The following is an 18,018-nucleotide window of genomic DNA, read 5'->3' as shown; positions in this document are numbered from 1 at the left end:
GCAGCTCAGTCTCATTCAGCCTAGGCACTGAGTTGTGCCTAGACTGATGAATGTGAAGTCACTGGCCTAGGAAGAGGCTGTGGTGCTCAAAAGAGCACCGTGGCCTCTTTAAACACCTGGAATGCCGGGAGTCAGACCCCTGCCGATCTGATATTGATGACTTATCCTGAGGATAGGTCATCAGTAGAGATGAGAGAATTTTTCAAAAATTCGATTTGTCCGGTTCGCCAAATTTTTTGAAAAAATTTGGTTCCATACAAATTTATTTGCGTTAAAAAACTGCTATTTCCTGGCTACAGAGCGCCTTTATAGTATTGTAGAACACTGTGCCTTGCATTAACATGCATAGGGAGTCTGCTTTGGTAGTCCGTACGACATGCAGATGACAGGCGTTGCCCTTAGAATCATTGCACACTTCACTTATTTGAACAGTCACGGGGCCAATACTAGTCGATGTTAGCATCGTCGGCTGATTCCACATAGATGTCTACAGAACCTGTTATATTAAACACTTATACAAGTAGAGCCCCCGAAAGAGTGGAGAGGGTGTCAGCAGTAAGTTTGTGTTGACGTCACTGATTATTTTGCCCTTCTTCTGATCCATCAGAACAATAACCCACAAAAAATTGATCCTGTCTGTTGAGCATCTGCCTTCACTCGGTCAGCATTTGGTCAGTAATCCATCAGTATTGATCATGCCAAAAAAAAAACAGAAGTGGATCCAAAACAGAGATGACACGTGAATGGAATATTTGCATGTCTTCTGTGTTTTGTACCCACTCCTGCTTTTGGCTACCAAATCACAAGCCAGTTCTGATGGGACCATACAGGCCTTACAGCTGCTACACAGGCAAGATCTGTTGTGCGTCTCATTTTTCTTCCTCCTGACAGATCAGAAGAATGGTAAAATAAATGATGATGTCAGCCAGACTGAAAGGCAAAATTAGTGGCACAGTCATTAAGTGGGGAGGGTGGGAACAGCATAAGAAGTCCACAGCGTGGCCCTATGACATAGTTGTGAGGTGGACGCAGCATGAGGGGGCCACAGGGTGGCACAATGATAGTGTGGAGGTGGCAGCAACAGCATTAGGAGGCCACAAAGTGGCACAATGAGAGTGTGGAGGTGGCAGCAGCATCAGGAAGCCACACAGTGGTAAGGTGAAATTCTGTGGAGGTGGCAGCAGCATGAGGAGACCCCAGAGTGGCAAGGTGACAATGTGGAGGTGGCAGCAGCATGAGGAGGCCACAGAGTGGCAAGGTGACATAGTGTGGAGTTGGCAGCAGCATCAGGAGACCACAGAGTGGCAAGATGACATAGTGTGGAGGTGAGTGGCAATACCAGTACCAGCTGAAGATGGTAGGTGAAAGAAGAAGCACTTGGCATCAGATGTGTGGCATCAGGTGGGTGGCAGCATCAGAATAGTAGCTAAGACAGGTAGCCAGAAGAAACCAGTCACTTTTGTCAAAGTGTTGGTGTGGCACCATGGATGTTCTAGTCTGATGCATCAGGCATTGGTGGGTGGAAATCCTAGCTGATCCACGCCTGATTCATCTTGACAAAGGTCAGTCTCTCCACATTTTGGATGGACAGGCGAGTTCTTCTTGGGGTAAATATAGCCCCCGCCGCACTAAATACCTGCTCTGATTCTGCTCACACTACTTTTCCAAGGAAAACTTGGCCAGTTGCGGCCACAAATCCAGTTTGGCTGCCCAGTAGTCCAGTGGATCTTCAATGATGGCTGGCAGGGTGCACTCTAAGTATGCCACCACCTCCTGGTTCAGGTTCTGCTCTATGTCTAGCTGCTGGTGAGTAGTTTCTTCACTATGCGGGTGAAGAAAGCTGCTCATCAGCGAATCTAGACTCAGGCTGCTGATGGAACTGCTCCTGCCACCCCACCCCTCCCCAGGAGCATGGCAGTGGAACATGAGAGCAGAAGGCTCCCCAGTCAGACCTGCGAGAAGATGGACGATGGCGCAGATAGGCAGCGGCCAACTGACTACATAGGATGTCTCTATAGTAGTTAAGTTTGTCCTCCCTCTCAGGGGGTGTAAAAAAGGCCCCCATTTTGGATCGGTAACGAAGGTCCGACAAGGTGGAGAGCCAGAAATTATCCCTCTGCCGAATGGTGACAATTCAGCTGTCACTACGCAAGCAAGCGAGCATGGCTCGGGCAATTTATGCAGGTGACTAGGAGGGACTCCCTTCCTCCATCTCCACTGCATCCTGCCACGGTGTGTCTGGGTCCTCTGCCTCCTCTTCCTCATCGCCCTGTAGCTCCTCTAGCATCTCCTGCTCCTCCTCTCCTGTCACCTGTGTAGAAAAAACACCCATTTTGCTACACATTGCTTGTGCTCCAATGTTGTCATCCTTCTCCTCCTCCAGTTCAGCCCCCACAGGGCTCATGTGGGAGCGAGATCTAGGCACCACAGCTCCAGTCCCCTGACCAGCCAGATTTACCAACATCTGTTTCAGGACATAAAGCAATGGAATGACATGTTCATCCCCTACTCCTGGCGACTGACAAATAACGTGGCCTCCTCAAAGGGCGTTTATGGCCTTACCCTGTTCGTATGGTCAGTGAAACATATGGAGGGTGGAATTCCAACAGGTGGAAACGTTGCATATCAGCCTATGTTGGGGGATGCCGTTCTGCCGCTGTAGCTCAAGGAGGGTGTGCTTTGCAGTGTACGAGTGGCTGAAGTGCATGCAAAGTTTCCTGGCCATTTCTAGGATGTCTTGCAGATGCGTGGATGACTTCAGGAACCGCTTGACAACTAGATTGAACACATGTGCCGTGCAGGGCGCATGGCTCAGCCCTCCTTGACGCAGCGCCGACACCATATTCTTCCCATTGTCGGTCACCATGGTTCCGATTTTCAGTTGTCGCAGACAAAGACAGAATTTAATTTCTTGATGAAGCACACAAAGCAGTTCCTCCCCTGTGTGACTCTGTTCGCCCAGGCAAACGAGGTGCAAAACAGCGTGACACCATCGTGCCATGCACATGTGGTATGCTGGAGGGGCACTGTGAATTGTCTCTGCAGTGGAGGCTGAGGACACGGTGGAGGATGAGGAGGCAGAGCGAGACATTGTCACAGGACCAACGTCCTGAGAACGTGGAGGCAAAGCGGCATAACCTGGCCAAGTTGCTGGTGTGGCTGTGCAGGAACCACATTCACCCAGTGGGCCATAAAAGACATGTATTGTCCCTGACCTTAATTACAGCTCCAAACATTAGCGCTGCCGTGCACTTTGGCAGACACCGACAGGCTCAAGGACTGGCCCACTTTCTGTTCTACATGTGTGTGCAGGGCTGGTACTGCCTTTTTGGCAAAGAAATGACGGCTTAGGACTCTCCATCTCGGCACAAGCCATCAGTTCTCTGAAAGTTGCAGAGTCCACCACTTAGAAAGGGAGGGACTGCAGCACCAGCAACTTTGACAGGAACAAGTTCTGCGCCGTTGGATGAGTGCACGCATACAGTTTTCTCGTGGCAATCTCTTCGGTGATCAATTGCTAACAAAACGACTGACCAGGAGTAGGAGGGCGAGGAGCAGGAGCATCAGGACCAGTAGATGATGGGAAGGACAGACAGCTCCCTACATCTGAGGTGGTCGAGCCTTGACTGCTTGAAATCGGCTGCATGCCACTGGGAGGCTGGACCACCACATAGGAATCACGGTTCTCACTTTATGGTGACGCTGCATATGTTGTCGCAGGGCCATGGTGCCAAAATTTGACACCCTGGCCACGCTTCACCTTCTGCCCACAGATTCTACATATGGCCATGTTCACCTCCTCCGGAGGCTTAACAAAAAACGGACACACCACCGAGTAGGTGATTTTACCCCCAACACTACGCACTGACTGACTGCTACCACCACTGCCTTGGTGAACCTGTGCACTGCTACTTCCCGTGCATGTAGGCTCCTGCGAAGTGGGTGGTCTACCCCGGGCACGTTTGGTTCCCGACCTCCCACTGTTGCCACCCTGCTGACTCCCGACCCCTATATCAGGGCATCACATCAGACCTACATATCAGCCATCCAAGTCAGACCACATCACACCTTATATAAGCACTTTTTTTTAGACCCCCATCAGACCTTTTATCATGCCTTTATTTCAGACCCCCATCAGATCTCAGATCAGTCCTCAATGTGAGACCCCATCAGACCTCAGATTAGCCCTTTATTTTAGACCCCCAACAGATCTCAGATAAGCCCTTTATTTCAGACTAGACCTCAAATCAGCGCTCATTGTCAGACCCCCCATCAGACCTTATATCAGCCCTTTATTTCAGACCCCTATCAGACCTCAGATCAGTCCTCAATGTGAGACCCCCATCAGACCTCAGATAAGCCCTTTATTTAAGACCAAACCTCAAATCAGCCCTCATTGTCAGACCCCCCCATCAGACCTCAGATCAGCCCACATTGTCAGACCCCCCAATCAGAGTTCCTTGCCAGAACCCCCATCAGACCTCACATCAGAATAAAATAAAACACTTCTCTTGCCTCTCCTACACTGCGGCTCCTCTCCATCTCCTGCAGCATTCGCACTCCCATGTCTTCTCCGGTCACCTGAATGAGTGCAGTGTCGGGTCATAGTGCGTGCACTACATCCTGACGCTGTACGGCCCCAGGAATGAAGACCGGGAGGGTGAATATTACAAGCGCTTGCAATGCTTCACTCCCTACTCCCGTTACCTAAATCATACTAGTGAGCACTTCCGTAATGGAAGCACTCACTAGTTTTGGCTTTATAAGACGCACAGCCACCCCGCCCCCACACACACTTTTTTTTTTGGGGGGGGGTGCGGGGTGCGACTTATAAAGTGAAAAATACGTTATGTGTATTGCATGGACAACCCATTGATCTCAATGGGAGCTGTGCACTGTTTTATTTCCTATGTGGCATAACTGCAAGGAAATTCAACACTTGCTGCCAGGTTCCCCTACAGGACCACAGCAGTGAATAACCCTTTGAAAAAGAACAGATTGTCCAAAGCAGATAACCCCTTAAAGCTGTAGAAGTCTTATTGACATATCAGAAACCAAACAAGGTCAATTGGAGATGAGGCAGGTTGTTAAAGGATTTAGCACAGAGCTCTAGGGAGCTCCGTCGGAGGGATTGTGAGTTCTTCATCATGAATCAACTCGAGAAGGTATGAACTTTACCACATAGAATTTCCAGGCCACTACCCTAAAGTAGTCTCAAATAGCAATGGCTGGTGCATGAGCAGACATAATGCACTGATACACGGTACCAAGGCAGCCGTCAGGAATCCTAATAAGTCAGACTCAATCACAAATAGTAGAAAGGCAGAGGTCAGGGTGGGCATCAGACAAGTATATGTGGTCAAATTAAACTAGCTGGGTCAGTAATGGAAGAAATAGCAAAAAAGTGGAAAACATGTACAGGGAAACAGGAGAGGAGAGTCATTCCCCTGGGGGGGAGGCAGAGACCAACAGTGGGACACCAGAGAGCAGCAGAGCCGGAGTCCCAGCAGATAGGCAAGAGAAGAGACCAGGAGTAGGACACAGGGAAAAAGTAGTGATGAGCCTGTGTCGTGCAACAAGATATACATCACTAACATGACCTCAGAACAACAGCAGGCCAAAATTCTGCAAGAAATGTATGTACTGTATTTATAGAACACAACATGCGATATACGGACAATACTAGTAATGTTACTGGGGACAAAACAGATAAGCATCACTTTCAAGGGTGGCAAAGACATGCTTCACTTTCAAGGGTGGCAAAAGGTAAGCTCTTTAGAGATTACAAATGGTTAAACAAAAGTTACCTTATATTGTTGTAAAGGTTTTAATGGTAAATCATTCATTCATTTGGAACCCTCACCTGAGTCAGTAGTAGTCTCCTTAAGGTCTTCAGCATTTTCTATAAAAAAAAATAAAAAAAGAAGTGTCAATAGTGTTGTATTCCATTAGGCAGAAGAGTCTGTTGCCCATGGGCTGGAAATGCGGGAAAGAGTGCTCAATTCTTGGTTACTCCTGATTATATTTTGTTTAATTCTATATACGTACTAGTGTTGATCGAGTATAAAGTGCTCAGGTGCTCTACAGAGCACAATGGAAGTCAATGGAAGAACCCGAGCATTAAACCAGGCACCCCCTGCTCTGAAGAGGGAGGGTGTCTGGTTCATAGGAAAAGGTCAGAAATTGATGGAAACACCACTGAAATGGTTCGGCAACAGCATGGGGAGGATGTTTGGATGCATCGTGGACTCGCTGCTGGCAACGATGTTGTCCGTGTAGTACGCGACTTTTACAGACTGACAATAATACGCACAAAACCGAAGATAAAATCGATTTTAGAGGACAAATTGTTAGTAAACATTCTTTCCTGTATATTTACTTGTATATAAAATGAAAGTGCTGCCAATAATTACAAGGAAGAGGCATTCTGATACAACCCATATAAACACATAAAGGAGGGCCTCATTCACATTGTGGTACAATTGTTCAGGTAGTGGGACTCCTACACTGGATGCTCCTAGTGCTTCCCGAGGGCTCCAAGAACTCCACTTGACACAGTAAGCACTGTTGTCCCCACAAACCGCCGCAGCTTGGCTGGGATCTTGCCATCTTCTACCCACCCTGGAGCTACGACAAGGCTTCCAGGTTCCAGTGGGTGAACCTCTCTTCCTTCATAGAGCAATGCACTAACAAGCTCTTAAAAGAGCTCAGGTATTATACATGTCAGCCTTTTATGCAGCTCTTCCAGCAAGGGACACTCCCCTGGGGACCTTGTGGAAGGCTGAGACAGTTTTTACATTAGCCAATCACATGCATTTACAGTATTACAACACTCCCAGTAATTGTACACAACCTCCCCCCACCTGCCTGTGATACAATTAACAAACATAATGGGCTCTGCCTGTGATACAATTAACAAACACAATGGCCTCTGCCTGTGATACAATTACCAAACACAATGGGCTAACTTAATCACTCACAGGCAGAAAACACACATTTTTCCCCAGAACACAGAAAACACCCCAAAGCCCCACATATCCCCATAAAATATACATCACTGGATAGCTCTGATCTGGGTAAACAACATATCCAGAAATCACCCAGATCTGAGCAGGGGTTCCTGAATTCCATGGAAGTCACATTTGACCGACCACAAGCATGGCTTTCCGGCCCAAAACAGTTACACAGATTTAGGCTGTGCGGCCGGTCTACTTTCTCCTTCAAAGTTTTAGTATATAGGCCATAATCCTAAGGCAAAAGACCCCTTTAAAACTCAGTGGCGTGGTTATTTTCAGCCACACAGGCCTTGTTCATTTTGATAAGAGTCAACCTGTCAGCATTTTCAGTTGACAGGTGGATGCGCTTATCAGTTATTATGCCCCCAGCAGCACTAAATACCCGCTCTGACAAAACGCTGGCAGCAGGGCAGGCCAGCACCGCCAAGGCATAGAGCGCCTGTTCGTGCCACGTTTCCAGCTTGGACACTCAATAGTTGTAAAGCACAGAGGGATCACTGAGGATGATGACATGGTCTGCTACGTACTACTTCACCATCTTCCAAAACGTTTCCCTCCTTGTGACACTAGGTTGCGCATCAGGGTGAGGGTGCTGGCGGGGTGTCATGAAACTGTCCCAGACCTTGGAGAGTGTTGCCCTGCCTCTGTTGGAACTGCTCTGTGTTCCCCTCATCTCTCCTCCTTGGTTGCCCAAGGAACTACGTACTCTGCTGGAAATTTTTGGAACAATTTTTACACAAGGACCTTCTGGCATTGCACCATTTTGCTCGTCCTCTCCACAACAGGAATGAGAGATGAGAAGTTCTTTGTAGCGGGGGTCGAGAAGGGTGAACAACCAGTAATCAGTGTTTGCCAAAATAAGTATAACGCAAGGGTCACGGAAAATGCAGCATAACAAAGTCAGCCATGTGTGCAAGAGTCCCAACAGACAAGACTTCACTGTCCTCGTCAGGAGGATTACTCTCAATCTCCTCATCCTCTTACTCCTGTTTGGCCCATCCACGCTGAACAGATCGAATAAACCTGCTATGGGTACTACTCTCTGTAGCAGAGGCAACCGTCTCCAGCTCCTTCTCCTGATCCAATTTGCGCTGAGAAGACAAATTGAGGGTGTTCTGGCTATCACCCTGTGCAAGGTCTTCCCCCATTTCCACCTCTTCCACATGCAAAGCGTCCGCCTTCATTGTGAGCAGCGTGCGTTTCAGTAGACACAGAAGTAGGATGGTTACGCTGATAACAGCGGCATCGCTGCTCACCATCTGTGTTGATTCCTCAAAGTTGCATAAAACCTCACAGAGGTCAGACATCCATGCCCACTCGCTTGTGAAGAGCGGAAGCTGACTGGAAAGGCGACAACCATGTTGCAGCTGGTATTACACTTCTGCCCTCTGCTGCTCACAAAGCCTGGCCAACATGTGGAAAGTGGAGTTCCAGTGCGTGCTCACGTCGCACAACAGTCGGTGAGCTGGCAATTGCAAGTGCTGCTGCAGCGTTGACAGACTGGCGGCAGCTGTCGATGGCCTTCGGAAATTGGCACACACGTGGCACAACTTCACCAGTAGCTCAGGCAAATTGGGGTGGGTTTCGAGAAACTGCTGAACCACTAAGTTGAACACGTGGGCTAGACATGGTATGTGTGTGAGCTTGCCAAGCTCCAAAGCCGCCACCAAGTTATGGCCATTAACAGACAAAAACATGCCTGGTTGTAGGTTGAGTGGCGAGAGCCACAGCTCAGTCTGGTCCCTCTGCGGCGGTGTGCTGTTTGTCACCTAAGCAAATTATTTTTAGCCCAGCCTGTTGCTGCTTCCCCACTGCAGTGCTACACTGCTTCCAGCTACAGACTGATGGCTGACTTGTGCTGCAAGATGAGAATTCAGAGGTGGAAGTGGAGGAGGAGAAGGGGGGGTTGCAGCCACTAATGTAGGTGGTGGCGGAAATCCTGATGGAAGTAGGGCCCAAAATCCTTGGCCTTGGTAGCACCTGTGCCATCCCAGGGTACGACTCGCTCCCGGCCTCCACAAGGTTTACCCAGTGTGCCGCAAGGGGATGCTCTGAGGAACAATTACAGGCCTGTTTGGTGTGGCCCGCTTTCTCCCTTTTGCCACCCCACTGCCTCTTCTAGCTTGTTGTGGTGCTGCGGATCCCTCCCCCTCTGTACTGCTGTCCTCACTCGGCTTGCCACCTTCCCAGGTTAGGTCAGTGATTTCATCGTCCACCATCTCCTCACTCTGGTCATCCTCCTGACTTGTTGACCTAACAAGAACCCCACTTATTGACAACTGTGTCTCATCCTCATCATGAACCTCTTGAGACACTAATTGCGGTTGACTTATTGGCAACTGTTTCTCTTCATCATCATCCACCTCATGAAACACTAACTGCCGTTCCCCACCATCATCTTTTTCTGACTGTGGATGCTCAAGAGTTTGGGAATCAGTGCACAAGATCTCCTCATGTCCCTCCTCAAGCGGGCTTGGCGAGAGGGCCAAATCAAGGAATGGCGATGAAAAGAGATCCTTGGAATATCCGAGTGTGGGATCACTTATTTGCCAAGACTCTCCATGGTGGGAGGAAGGATGATCAGGGTGAGGATTCTGTTAACCAGACTCTTAGCTACTGAGACTGGACTTTGTGGAAGACAGGGTGGTGCTTAACCGACTGGAAGCATTATCTGCTGCAATCCAACCGACCACCTGGTCGCACTGGTGTGACTTTGAGAGTGGTGTCCTGCGCCGCCTTGCAAACTGGGACATGAAGCTAGGTATTGTGGATGAGTGTGTTTCTTGAGCTCTGGCAGCAGGCACAGTTTTACCGCGCCCAGGGCCACGGCCTCTGCATGCACTCTCAGCAGCACGGCCACTTCCCCATCCCTTACTGCTCGCCTTGAGCATATTAAATGGTATATATGCTTGCAAGTATGCCACACGTACAGTATCGCAGGTTTTGTACAGTGTGTATGCACAAAATAAATTAAACTGAATGTCACTGATATTTAGGATGCTCAAACGTTATACAGGGGATGTAGCGCAGGTAATGTCGCTGTCACCAGTGGTGAAAAATTTAACTGAATATCACTGAAATTTTGGATACTTAAACGTTATACAGTAGATGTAGCACAGGTAATGTCACTGTCACCAGCGGCTAAAAAATGTAACTGAATGTCACTGATATTTATGATGTGCAAACATTATACAGGAGATGTAGCGCAGGTAATGTCTCTGCTGTCACCAGCGGCAAACATTATACAGGAGATGTAGCACAGGTAATGTCGCTGCTGTCACCAGCGGCTAACGTTACACCGGAAATGTAGAGCAGGTAATGTCGCTGCTGTTACCAGTAGCTAACGTTATACAGGAGATGTAGCGCATGTAATATCGCTGCAGGCAATTTAGCTCACGTTGCGCTAATATATTTCGCAGCCAGATAAAACAATGGTCTTTAAAAGGACTATTGGGTCTCTAACACCTTTCAACACTCAAAACTCTGCAATGCTCAAGTGAAAAAGGTGTACGGCCGAGCATGCTCACCCAACACTAATACGTACATGTGTACATGTGAATAATAAGCAAATACAGTATATGCTCAGTTATTTTAAAAATTAAATTCTGACATCTACAGCCAAAAATTAGGTTTTGCAAAACCTACAAAAAAAGGTGAAAGACCTCAATGGAATTAGAGCTGTGCTCACCTGCATCTGGAGGAAGTTCTTTCTTGTCTTCTTCAGCTGCAAAATAATAATAATGACTTAAATAAGCATCTGATAGAAGGCAGTATTAGGGTGCTGGCACACAGTGCAATTCTGACATGCATTTAGGATGCAGTTTTTTCTTGTAGCAAGCTGAAATTACTTAAATCATTCCCACAATGCAGAACAACCAGGGTTTAACGAGGCAGCTAAACTGGCTAAATTGAAAACTGCATCCTGAATGCATGTCAGAGCTGCACTGTGTGCCATCACCCTAAGGCCGAATGCACACGGCCGTGGAACACAGACGTGAGCGGTCCATGGTATCCCGGCCTGGCATCCTGCTGACAGCAGGAGCGCACAGCGTCATTGGTTGCTATGACGCCGTGCACTTCATGCAGTCGCTGCACTACAGTAATACACGCGTATAGCTCAAGTGCAGTGGCGGCATGAAGCGCATGGCGCCATAGCAACCAATGACGCAGTGCGCTCCTGCTGCCAGCAGGATGCCAGGCCAGGATACCATGGATCGCTCACGTCCGTGTTCCATGGCCGTGTGCATTCGGCCTAAGGCTAAGGCTACTTTTACACTAGCGTTAATATTTTCCGGTATTGATATCCGTCACAGGGTCTTATTACCGGAAAAAAAGATTCATTTTTGTCCCCATGTTGTCACGGACGGTGTACAGGAAACAAGACAAAGCAACATGCATATATGACTCACTGGATCCAAAGCTAAGGAACCAAAGGGAGACCCCTGCACAAGACCTGAGACTTTCCCTGGCTGCTCAGCCTATGCAAAGATCCCAGAGGTGGATAGTTGCATATCCACGTACCTCAACTATATAATCCCTGAACACCCTACAATAGTGAGGGGACACGACCACCGGCTCCCTACACCAGACACGGAGGGAGTCAGGGTCACCTGGGATCCAGCAAACAGAAAATAACAGATAAATGTTCAGCACTTAACTTTGTAGCAGACTGGAAAACAAGATCAGTATGCACACACACTCCAGGTAGTAGTATAAGCCGCCCAGTAATGCATTATGGGGCGGAATTTAAAGGGATGCAATCAGTCTAACTACATGACAGCTGAGAGAGGCTAACGAGATGAGGAACTGAACATCACAACAAAGAAACTCAAGGAGGAGGTTCTGAAAGGCTTCTGTCAGAGCTTCTCAGCTGTCTGGTTGTGACAGTACCCCTCCCTCTACGAGTGGACTCCGGACACTCAGAGCCCACCTTTTCAGGATGGGACCTATGGAAAGCCCTGATGAGACGAGAGGCCTTAATGTCCGTCACTGGGACCCACATCCTCTCCTCAGGACCATAACCCTCCCAATGAACAAGGTACTGGAGAGAACCGCGGACAAGCCGAGAATCCACAATCCTAGAGACCTGAAATTCAAGATTCCCATCAACCATAATCGGAGGAGGAGGCAAAGGCGAGGGTACAATGGGTTGAACAAAAGGTTTCAATAAGGACTTATGAAAAACATTATGGATCTTCCAAGTCTGAGGAAGATCAAGACGGTAGGCAACAGGATTGATGACAGACAGGATTTTGTAAGGCCCAATAAACCTAGGACCCAACTTCCAGGAGGGAACCTTCAATTTGATATTTTTGGTAGACAACCACACCAGATCACCAACATTCAGGTCCGGACCAAGCACACGTCTCTTATCTGCCACATGCTTATATCTCTCACTCATGCTCTTTAGATTATCCTGAATCTTTTGCCAAATAGATGACAAAGACGAGGAGAATCTGTCCTCATCAGGTAAACCAGAAGACCCCTCTCCCGAGAAAGTCCCAAACTGCGGATGAAACCCATATGCACCAAAAAATTGTGACTTATCAGAGGACTCCTGACGACGGTTATTTAAAGCAAACTCAGCAAGGGACAAAAAAGAACACCAATCCTCTTGATTCTCCGCCACAAAACAGCGCAGATATGTCTCCAGATTCTGATTGACGCGCTCTGTCTGGCCATTCGACTGCGGGTGGAAAGCAGAAGAGAATGACAACCGAACCTCCAAGCGAGAACAGAAAGCCTTCCAGAATCTGGAAACAAACTGCGTGCCCCTATCAGAGACTATGTCTGACGGAATACCCTGCAATTTGACAATGTGATCAATAAATGCCTGCGCCAGCGTCTTAGCATTGGGCAAACCAGGAAAAGGGATGAATTGCACCATTTTGCTAAAACGGTCCACCACCACCAGAATCACAGTCTTCCCTGAGGAACGAGGCAGGTCCGTTATGAAGTCCATGGACAGATGTGTCCAAGGACGGGAAGGAATCGGTAAGGGAAGGAGAGGACCTGATGGCCGTGAATGAGGGACTTTGGCACGAGCGCAAGTCTCGCAGGCTGCCACAAAACCCTCAACCGACTTACGAAGCGCAGGCCACCAGAATCTCCGAGCGATGAGATCCAGTGCGGCTCTTGCCCCCGGGTGCCCAGCAAGGACCGTATCGTGGTGTTCTTTAAAAATCTTGTGTCTTAAAGCGATAGGCACAAACAACCTCCCAGGAGGACAAAGATCAGGAGCCTCTGACTGGGCTGCCTGCACCTCTGCCTCCAATTCAGAAAAAAGAGCAGAGACCACCACACCTTCAGCCAAAATGGGACCCGGGTCTTCAAAATTCCCGCCTCCCGGAAAACAACGTGACAGGGCATCTGCCTTCACATTCTTAACTCCAGGGCGGAACGTGACAACAAAAAATTAAACCTAGAAAAGAACAAAGACCATCTGGCCTGTCTCGGGTTCAGACGCTTGGCTGACTCCAAGTAGGCCAGATTTTTATGGTCAGTAAATACGGTAATATGGTGTCTGGCTCCCTCTAGCCAATGGCACCATTCCTCAAAAGCCAACTTGATGGCCAACAATTCCCTATCTCCCACATCGTAATTTCTCTCTGCGGAGGAGAGTTTTTTTCGAGAAAAAGGCACACGGTCGCCATTTGGCAGGAGAGGAACCCTGAGACAAGACCGCCCCCACACCCACCTCAGAAGCATCAACCTCAACTATGAAGGGTAAAGAAATATCAGGTTGCACCAAGATGGGAGCGGAAGCAAAACTCTCCTTGATATTAGAAAAAGCCTTACGCGCCTCTACTGACCAAGAAGAAAAATCTACCCCCTTTCTGGTCATATCAGTGAGTGGTTTAACAATAGAGGAATAATTCAAAATAAACTTCCTGTAATAATTGGCAAAGCCCAAAAAACACATCAGCGCCTTCTGATTCTCAGGAAGCTCCCACTCAAGCACAGCGCGGACCTTCTCGGGATCCATGCGAAAACCAGAAGCGGAGAGAAGAAACCCCAGAAATTGAATTTCTGGAACCGCAAACAGACATTTTTCCAGTTTCGCATATAATTTATTCTCCCGCAGGATGAGCAAGACCTGACGTAAATGTTCCTTATGAGTTTTGAAATCAGGAGAAAAAATCAAAATGTCATCCAAATACACTAATACAAATTTTCCCATCAAATGATAAAAAATGCTGTTCACGAAATGCTGAAAAACGGCTGGGGCATTCATCAAACCAAAAGGCATAACCAAATTCTCAAAATGGCCCTCAGGGGTATTGAAGGCCGTCTTCCATTCGTCTCCTTCTCTGACCCTGACCAGGTTGTATGCCCCTCTTAGATCTAATATGGAAAAGACTTTAGCCCCAACAACCTGGTTAAACAGGTCCGGGATCAGTGGAAGCGGATAAGGGTCACGAATAGTATTAGTATTCAGCTCCCTGAAATCCAGACAAGGTCTTAAAGAACCATCTTTTTTCTTAACAAAGAAAAAACCAGCGGCAACAGGTGACTTCGAGGGTCGTATGTGTCCTTTTCTCAGACTCTCAGAGATATAAGCACACATAGCGATCCTCTCAGGTTGGGAAAGAGTGTATAAACGAGATTTAGGCAGTTTGGCACCTGGGATGAGATTAATAGGGCAATCGTACTCCCTGTGCGGGGGCAAATCCTGAACTCCACTCTCAGAGAAGACATCCGAAAATTCAGAGAGAAAAGATGGTACAGTCTTAGTAGCAACCTCAGAAACAGATGTCGTGAGGCAATTCTCTCTGCAAAAGTCACTCCAACCATTTATTTGCCTCGCTTGCCAATTAATGGTGGGGTTATGTTTAGTGAGCCAGGGTAGCCCCAACACTAGAGGAGTAGGCAAACCGCTAAGGACGAAACATGACACATCCTCAACATGAGCATCATTTACAATTAAACGGATATTGTGAACTATGCCCTTTAATGATTTCTGAGAAAGTGGAGCGGAATCGATAGCAAAAACAGGAATATCCTTTCCCAAAGTGCGCACCTGGAAACCATGAGTTATCGCAAATTGATTATCAATGAGATTAACCGCTGCTCCACTATCCACAAAAATCTCACAAAAAATGTTCTTGCTCTCTAGCGCCACCCTAGCCGGCAGGACAAAACGGGAACTACAAGCAAACGGAAAACCTTCAATCTCTGCCTCAACCCTGCCAATAGTAACAGACGGAACATTTTTAAAAGATTTTTTCCTGTGTTTCTTTATTACTCCCAGAAAACTGCCTGATTCTCCTAGAAGGACAAACATTTGCCAAATGATTTATACCTCCACAAAAAAAAAAAACCCTCCCATGCGAGCTGAATCTTCTATTGTCAGAAGCAATCAACCCCAGCTGCATGGGCTCCTGCTCAGCAGGGGCTGACAGCGACCGAGACCCCTGCGCACAGAATGAGACCGCTGCACTGTCCTGGGACTGAGTATGACAGGAAGGGGACATCTCTCCTCTGTCTCTAAGACGCATGTCAATACGAACGGCCTGAGACATAGCAGAGTCCAAAGAAATAGGCCTCTCATGAAAGGCAAATGCATCTTTCAATCCCTCTGAAAGACCATGGCAAAATTGACTTTGGAGTGCAGCATCATTCCAACCAGTATCAGCTGCCCATCTCCGAAATTCTGAGCAGTATATTTCTTCATAATAGATGTAGTCTAGACTCAGCCAGAGCAATATGATCCGGATCATCATATATCTGACCCAGGGCTAAAAAGAATTCATCCACTGAACGGAGAGGCTGTGCCCCCTCCGGCAGCGAAAAGGCCCAAGACTGAGCGTTACCCCTGAGCAGCGATATAATGATCCCCACCCTCCGTTCCTCATCACCAGAGGAATGGGGAAGAAGGCGAAAATGGAGTTTGCAAGCCTCTCTAAAACGCACAAAATTCTCACTACCCCCGGAGAACGTATCCGGGAGTGAGATCTTAGGCTCAGAACAAACTCCATGAACGCAAGCTGAACCGGTCACTTGAAGCTGAAAAAAAGGCTTACGGAGATCAGCTACCTCCAATGAAAGACCCTGGAAGCGTTCAGCCAAAAGTGAAACCGGATCCATGCTTGAGACGGTTTTGGCGGCTTATAATGTCACGGACGGTGTACAGGAAACAAGACAAAGCAACATGCATATATGACTCACTGGATCCAAAGCTAAGGAACCAAAGGGAGACCCCTGCACAAGACCTGAGACTTTCCCTGGCTGCTCAGCCTATGCAAAGATCCCAGAGGTGGATGGTTGCATATCACGTACCTCAACTATATAATCCCTGAACACCCTACAATAGTGAGGGGACACGACCACCGGCTCCCTACACCAGACACAGAGGGAGTCAGGGTCACCTGGGATCCAGCAAACAGAAAATAACAGATAAATGTTCAGCACTTAACTTTGTAGCAGACTGGAAAACAAGATCAGCATGCACACACACTCCAGGAAGTAGTATAAGCCGCCCAGTAATGCATTATGGGGCGGAATTTAAAGGGATGCAATCAGTCTAACTACATGACAGCTGAGAGAGGCTAACGAGATGAGGAACTGAACATCACAACAAAGAAACTCAAGGAGGAGGTTCTGAAAGGCTTCTGTCAGAGCTTCTCAGCTGTCTGGTTGTGACACATGTATTGTCAATGGGGACAAAATGTAACTAAACAGAACGGAATGCTCCAAAATGCATTCCGTTCCGTTCTCATACCAGAGCGCAAACCGCAGTATGATGCTGGTTTGCTTTCCATCATGGGATGCGGAGCAAACCATGACCCACAATGCATGTCAATGGGGATGGATCCGTATTCTCTGACACAATCTGGCACAATAGAAAACGGAAACATCCCCCATTGACTTTCAGTGGAGTTCATGACAGATCCGTGTTGGCTATGTTAAAGATAATACAACCGGATCTATTCATAACGGGTGCAGATGGTTGTATTATCAGTAACGGGAGCGTTTTTGCTGAACCGTGCCGGATCCATCAAAAACACCAGTGTGAAAGTAGCCTAATGGAAGACTTGAAAGTATGCAGTAATATAATACATAACGTTAGCAAACATCTCAGGATTAGGGTTGAGCGAACCCAAACTGTAAGGCTGGGTTCACACGGGCGTGACGGATTTGTTCAGGATGCGTCCCGGGTGTATTGCGGCAAACCCCCACGAGTAGGTATCCAATTGCAGTCAGTTTTGACTGCGATTGCGTTCCGTTGTTCAGTTTTTATCGCGCGGGTGCAATGTGTTTTGCACGCGCGTGATAAAAAAAATGTATGTGCTACCCAGACCCAAACTTCTTCACTGAAGTTTAGGTTTGGGTTAGGTGTTGTGTAGATTGTATTATTTTCCCTTATAACATGGTGATGGAAGATGTGATGAGCGCAGTGACGTCATCACAGGTCCTTTATTTCACAGATAAAGACAGAAGGGATGCCGGCTGCGTGAACAAGTGGATTAAGGTGAGTTAAATTATTTTTTATTATTTTTAACCCCTCCAGCCCTATTTTACTTAGCATTCTGTATTAAGAATGCTATTATTTTCCCTTATAACCATGTTATAAGGGAAAATAATAATGATCAGGTCCCATCCCAATTGTCTCCTAGCAACCGTGCGTGAAAATTGCACTGCATCCGCACTTGCTTGCGGATGCTTGCGATTTTCACGCAGCCCCATTCACTTCTATGGCGCCTGCGTTGCTTGTAAAACCCACAATATAGAGAATCCTGCGATTTTCATGCAATGCACAAGTGATGCGTGAAAATCACCGCTCATGTGCACAGCCCCATAGAAATTAATGGGTTCAGATTCAGTGCGGGTGCAATGCATTCACCTCACGCCTTGCACCCGCGCGGAAATCTCACCCATGTGAACCCAGCCTAAAGTTCGGGTTCGTACCAAACTTTATGATTTTTGGACTCCGGACTCGAACTTTTCAGTAAAAGTTCAGGTTCGGTGAGTTAATGGCGCTTTTTGAAAGGCTGCAGAGCAG

The 18,018-nt window shown here is 47.7% G+C and overlaps 1 protein-coding gene across 1 annotated transcript in view; it reads right to left on the bottom strand.

Annotated features, from left to right (window-relative positions):
* MACROD2 (mono-ADP ribosylhydrolase 2) overlaps positions 1 to 18,018 on the bottom strand; it is a 2,142,907-nt gene that overhangs the window by 17,953 nt on the left and 2,106,936 nt on the right. The window contains exons 11-12 of the mRNA XM_044291259.1: positions 10,705 to 10,740; positions 5,864 to 5,902 (exon numbers count right to left, since the gene is read on the bottom strand). Coding sequence (XP_044147194.1) covers positions 5,864 to 5,902; positions 10,705 to 10,740 — 75 coding nt within the window. The remainder of the gene's footprint in view (positions 1 to 5,863; positions 5,903 to 10,704; positions 10,741 to 18,018) is intronic.

Source organism: Bufo gargarizans, chromosome 4 (assembly GCF_014858855.1).
Source record: "Bufo gargarizans isolate SCDJY-AF-19 chromosome 4, ASM1485885v1, whole genome shotgun sequence".
Taxonomy (NCBI): Eukaryota; Metazoa; Chordata; class Amphibia; order Anura; family Bufonidae; genus Bufo; species Bufo gargarizans.
Note: the sequence above shows the minus strand (reverse complement) of the source record. Positions and strands in the feature narration are given on the sequence as shown.